Source organism: Pecten maximus, unplaced genomic scaffold (genome assembly GCF_902652985.1).
Source record: "Pecten maximus unplaced genomic scaffold, xPecMax1.1, whole genome shotgun sequence".
Taxonomy (NCBI): domain Eukaryota; kingdom Metazoa; phylum Mollusca; class Bivalvia; order Pectinida; family Pectinidae; genus Pecten; species Pecten maximus.
Genome location: NW_022981985.1, coordinates 1 through 6170, shown reverse-complemented (window position 1 = coordinate 6170; position 6170 = coordinate 1). Strand labels below are relative to the sequence as shown.

Genomic DNA, 6170 nt, shown 5'->3' with positions numbered 1-6170 from the left:
AAAAAGAAAAGAAAAATGCATAGTGACAATTTATATGTATACATGTATAACACCACCACAGGACTCAGTGTTGTGAATTGAGTTTTACAAAATGTTTTTTCCATGAAGGATTCTTTTTTGCGGGTATGTACCCTAAAAAAGGTAACCATAAATTTAAATGTACCACAAAAAAGGACAAAAAAACCCAAGAAAACCAAAAAAACAACAACAACAAAAAAAAACAAAAAAAACACACAAAAAATACTCAAATATATATTTAACAATTTGAGAGCAATGTTAGGTAACTGTACTTGTTAATGCAACAAGGCAAACAAATGAGACTTTTAAAAACCAGGATGGTGGTTAATAAATTACGTATACAAATGTAACATGTAATGGGGAAAAAATAGACACAGAATTTAAAAGATAATTCAATACAAATTATCACAGTGTTAGTATGCAGAAAAAAAACCTGACAACATTGTTGTGATAAAACGGAATGAATTTTAATCATTAGAGAAAGTTACCAAAATTACTTTTAAAGATAATGAACATGTGTCAGGAAAAGTATTTTCAAAGTATTGATATTGAACACGTTCGCCCATGTGTAATACATAGCTATAATTAATTGTCCAGTGTTTGTACGCAGAATGTGGCTTTCTGATTGGTTGAGTTTTTTTATTGATTTGTGAAAAAGAATCCCTTTTAAGATCAGTATAATTGTACATAAAACATGAAGCACTGATGTCAATTATTTTTCAGTTTCATAGGGGTATGAACAAAAAATTGTTTGCAAACTTTTGTAAGAATCCACTACACTGATTCATACAGTTTGCAAACATTTTTTTTTTTTGTCATACCCTAATGAAACTAAAAAATGACATCGATGCTTAAATGAAAACTAAAACACCAAGGTCAGCATATAATTAAAAATTTCTGATAAAAAGCAACTTTAAACTGTGTTGTTGTTTTTTCCTATTTTTTTTTTTACATCTTTAGAATGTACAATGTATATGTAAATTTTACTCATTTGACAACAATTGCAAAACAAGTTTTATCAACTTATATTAATCACGATTGTTGGCCTGGATGGAAGCACATGAGAAGTCATAGTTTGGGAGAAAACTGGAGTTCACAGAGAAAGCTGAAGTGGTCAGGCGGGTGACATCTTTTTAGCCTTTCCACGTCTGATTGAGGAATTTAACCCAGGTCACCCAAGTGACAGGCAAGTATGTTACTACTGTACAACCTGACTACCGCATGATATGTTTTAATATGAAATTTTATTTTCTGCGTACAATTGTATAAAATAAACATTCATAATATATAAGAAAACTTGGAATATTGCTTTCAACCTCATCCTTTATAGGGACAATATCACCAAAAATGGCAATCTCCATCAACAACAGATAATAAAAGATGAGATTCAGAAATATCACTATGAAAAAAACAATTCAGTAAAAAGCTTTCATAATAATAGGCTATTGAATAGATGAATTAAACATTTTGATGAACAAAAGATATAAACATCCATAGATATGTTGGCAAAAGTAAATAAAGCATATTTCAAACAATCATTTGGAAAACAGCTTAAAAGTTAATTATGTAAATAAAATTTAATCAAAAGAAAATATTATATATCACAACACATCAATAAAGAAATATATTCTGAGGTGTAAATATAATTCTGTTGTATATTCTTAAATATAATAAAATTATCAAAATCATTATAATTTAATTCAGAAAATAAAATTTTGTAAAATTGTCATTTATTCTAAAACTTAGTTAAGAAAATGACATAATTTTAGTGTAAATTTTCAATTGTAACAAAATTATTGATATAATCATAAATTGATTAAAAAGGAGATTCTGTGAAATTGTCAATAATCATCAAACTTGTTTAAGACAATGATATAAAACAATACATATTGTACTTGTAATAAGGCACTCTAAAGTGCAAGAAGTTGTTTTTTTTCCAATCTTAAAAAATATAGTTTGTATTGTTCACATTTACCCTTCGACAGTCTATCAACTAGAGTTCGCCATTCTTGAAGGTTTGAGATTTTTCTGTTTGTTTGGCCCGAGCATTTTTGCTGGTTTTGTTCACACATTCACAAGCATTTTTCTGTCCTTCTTTAAAACTGCCACAGCCTAAAGCAACTGTGCCTTGGTACATTAATTCTGCTGTTGCTTCACAACCTGTAACATTTAATGAAGGAGATGATAAAATAAACAAATTTATTACAAATATGTATTACAGATTTTAATATCGATTACAACATGATATATACTCATATCTATATATTTTAAAATAAAATATAGTACGAAAACGTAACAAATAAGTAAAATACGATACAACCTCAGTATCTTAGAGTCAGAGGGGTAATAAAAGCTTGTTTGTTTGTTTGTTTTTGTTTAACGTCCTATTAACAGCCAGGGTCATTTAAGGACATGCCAGGTTTTGGAGTTGGGAGGAAAGCTGGAGTACCCAGAGAAAAACCACCGGCCTACGGTCAGTACCTGGCAACTGCCCCACGTAGGTTTCAAACTCGCAACCAAGAAGTGGAGGGCTAGTGATAAAGTGTCGGGACACCTTAACCTCGATTACCACTCGGCCACCGCGTAATAAAATACTTTGAGATAGCCAGAGTATTTGAGGTAACCAAGTATATTTTGAAAATACCTTTGTAAATTTATCTGTTGGAACTGATTTTGTTTTTTTTAAGCAAAGTCTTCAAGTTATCAGAGTTTGAAATACATGCACGTAAACAAGTTTGACTGCAAAATAAAGTCTGAAATATCCTTCAAGAATTTTTTTTTTTTTTTCAATAAACACCTGTAAACCTTTTGAAACTAGCTATCAGAACAAAATATTGACCATGTACTTTCAAGTACAATTCATTTATGTTTCTTTGTTTTCATACAAATGTGTATTTTCATAGGTGCATGCATAAGTAACACATATCATATTCTATTAAAATAGTAGCTGGTGGCTACCTTATTGAACAACATAAGCTGGGCCTGTTGCATGGTGTAGCTGGTGGCTACCTCACTCCACAACATAAGCTTGGCCTGTTGTATGATGTAGCTGGTGGCTACCTCACTGGACAATAAGCAGGGCCTGTTGTATGGTGTAGCTGGTGACTATCTCACCAAACAACATAAGCTGAGCCTGTTGCATGGTGTAGCTGGTGGCTACCTCACTGAACAACATAAGCTAGGCCTGTTGCATGGTGTAGCTGGTGGCTACCTCTTTCAACCACATAAGCTGAGCCTGTTGTATGGTGTGCAGTGTAGCTTGTGGCTACATAATTGAACAACATAAGCTAGGCCTGTTGCATGGCATCTAACCACAAATCAAACATCTTACTCATCATTTTTCTGAAGTTTTATGTGAGGTTACTAACAAAACCTCTGCTCTAAGGACTTTTTTTTTTAATTTCCTTATTTTACATTCTGGTTCATTTCATTATTTTAAACATACCTTCAAATTCCTCTCGAGATAAACTGCCAGCTAGGTCACTGCACATAACCTCTAAACACTGCTTGAAGATGCGGTCACAGCTTTCTTTGTTAGTGTTACATGTATCATAGCAGATATCATGGCTGTCGCAACACTTGGTCATCTTGGGAAGCTTTTCCGTGTTTAACTATAAACAAAAACGTAAAAAAAGACTACAATATGTTGAATCGTTTACTTCGTTGGAAAAGATATGGAAAGATGTTTCAGCCTTAGCACATTTTAATACATTATTATTATTTAAAGATAATTTAGCTGAGAGTGAATGAGCATGCATACCAGCAGTATTATATGTATATTATGCAAATCAAGCCTAAAAATAGAATGAAAGTTAGAGGTTGCGACATCACGACTAGTAGGTGATTGCAACATGGCAGGCGTAAACGACTCCATAAAAACAAATTGATATCTCAATGGGAATATTTTTAAAGCGTTCAAACTCCCAAAAAATGCATGTAACCTATACTTTAAATAAAGATTTTTTTCTTAAATAACAGGAAATTAATTTAGAAAGACATGGAAAAAATAGAATAATGTTGGAAGTCCGATTAGTCGTAAAAGTTTTTTTGTAATTAAGGCAAGGGGAAATAACTCTTGTCTTTTACCTACTAAACCATCACCTACATGATTATTATTATTATGTATTACATAATCAATACAGTCTATTGTTTACATTGTTTTTAATCTACAAATCCATGTAGGTATTAAAACAATTGAAATAGATATATTACATAATTTACCTACATATGAAGTGGGATATAGTAATTAGCACTGGTCTATTTATACATACCACCATCCCATAGGAACCACAACCATTACTTGTAGGAACATGGTCTTTTCTCGGCTTGGTGACTTGTTTGGCTACAAACAAAAGAAATAAAGAAAAATTGCATTTACTATAAACTTTATTTATGTCACAGCAATTGTGGCACAATACATTAATTACTCTTTTTGGCTGGTGGAAGTATATAAAGTGGTCTTAACTCTGAGAGGATAACCACAGTCATATAATCATATGGAAAATCAACTTAGCTAGCCAAGAGTGAAAATGAGCTAGAGTATATCATATTGAACGCCCTTGGCTAGCGAACTTGATGAAAAATGGACCCAAATTGAAAATAAGTATTTTCTTCATTTATCACTCATGCCCAAATTATTATACTATCATTATTCAAGACTTAATTATTCAAAGAATCAGTAATGTTTAATAAGATCAATTAAACACATTTTAATAATCTAAAATTATATTAACCAAATGTTTGACAAATGTAAGTGATGCCATATTCCTTTAAATTGCATGGTGCCTGCTGTAGTATATACATTTGTAGGTACATGTATATATGTGTAGCTTAGACAATTTATAGTGACTTGATTCCATATAGAGCTATAGAGACAATTTGTCTAGATAGACTGACTGAAGTCTGGTTGGTATACCTAGCTTAACACCCGGAGTGCACTTTGTGTAATCTTTAGTCTACACTCAACTGTACATTTTTATAACCATAACAGGAAAGGAAAAATTCAATGACTAGACAGGGACTCGAACTTGGGACCTTCCGGACTCTAGACATGGATGCGCATACAATTTGAGCTACCTGGGGACCTTCCGGACTCTAGACATGGATGCGCATACAATTTGAGCTACCTGGCCACTAGTGTTCAGCCGTGCCATTCCAGTTCTGCTACGTGACTATAGCTATGGGTTAGCCTGCATTTCTTCTGTCCCTGACACCAGATCCTGGTATACACCTAGACCAGAGGAAACTGGGAATATGCGGATATAGTGTTAAATATAGTGTTTATCATTCCCACAATGTACATGTACTGTACATGTTAATTCGTGTCCTTGCCTGGCACTTCCCTAAGGCAATACAAGTACAGCGTGTAAAATGCACCAACATACTATTTCTGTGCTATACATTTTACATACTGACGGTGATCACATGGAGATGTCTTGTTTAAAAAAAAAATAGCCAGAAATACCTAATATTAATACATATACTTGTATATGTTCAGTATACCGGTCACAGGTACTTTGGGTAAGAAATACGAGGTTATATAGTGTATATATATACCTGTTATACCGGTATAGACACATGTATTATATATAAGTGTGCCTATTTCTTGTGTAAGACTAGACCTGCCCTTGTGGACAAAGCGAAAGGAAGGAATAGAGAAGATTCAGTTAATTAGTCAGGCCTACCTGTAGTAGCACATACAAATCACCACTCCTAGTTATTAGTACACTTGCACTTACCGTTAGGGCAGCTGTATTTACATTCTTTGCCGTCCTCGAATGCTCCTGCTAACGAATCAACCATCGACCCAAGAGATGACATGAAGTCGTCGTCGCCATTTCCATTAAACCCCAGGTCTAAATCTAGGTTTTTAGCTGCGTGAACAGTCCGCATGGCGATAAAGACAGTGAGAATTGTACATGTTAGGGTCACTACAGACGCCATCGTGTGTCAAAACATAAACAACATCGGGGTCACGACTAACCTTGAAAATCCCTGTATATAACAGCACCAAAACAAAACGCATTGGTGATTGTCTACGTTTCTCAATTTCATTGGCCACGAAATTATTACCATTCGACCTAATTAACGTTACGCACGATTGGGTTATTTGGCGTAAATGATTATATCTTAATTATATTATATTTTTTTTA

General features: G+C 33.3%; 1 protein-coding gene across 1 annotated transcript; it reads right to left on the bottom strand.

The window, feature by feature from the left end:
• Positions 1 to 995: 995 nt before the first annotated feature.
• On the bottom strand, positions 996 to 5988 carry LOC117320326 (group XIIA secretory phospholipase A2-like). Its single transcript, XM_033874933.1, has 4 exons — positions 5757 to 5988; positions 4290 to 4360; positions 3464 to 3629; positions 996 to 2178 (listed from the first exon to the last, which is right to left on the bottom strand). Exons 1-4 carry the CDS (start codon positions 5959 to 5961, stop codon positions 2012 to 2014), a joined length of 609 nt encoding a protein of 202 aa, XP_033730824.1. The 5' UTR covers positions 5962 to 5988; the 3' UTR covers positions 996 to 2011.
• Positions 5989 to 6170: the final 182 nt, after the last annotated feature.

What these genes read in the sequence shown, in the direction of transcription:
- LOC117320326 (XM_033874933.1), bottom strand. Translation starts at nt 5,961, where the DNA reads ATGGCGTCTGTAGTGACCCTAACATGTACAATTCTCACTGTCTTTATC. An exon ending in TAAATACAGCTGCCCTAACG is followed by an intron (nt 4,361 to 5,756) that starts GTAAGTGCAAGT and finishes TTTTGTTTGTAG; the next exon opens with CCAAACAAGTCACCAAGCCG. An exon ending in GTGGTTCCTATGGGATGGTG is followed by an intron (nt 3,630 to 4,289) that starts GTATGTATAAAT and finishes TTTTGTTTATAG; the next exon opens with TTAAACACGGAAAAGCTTCC.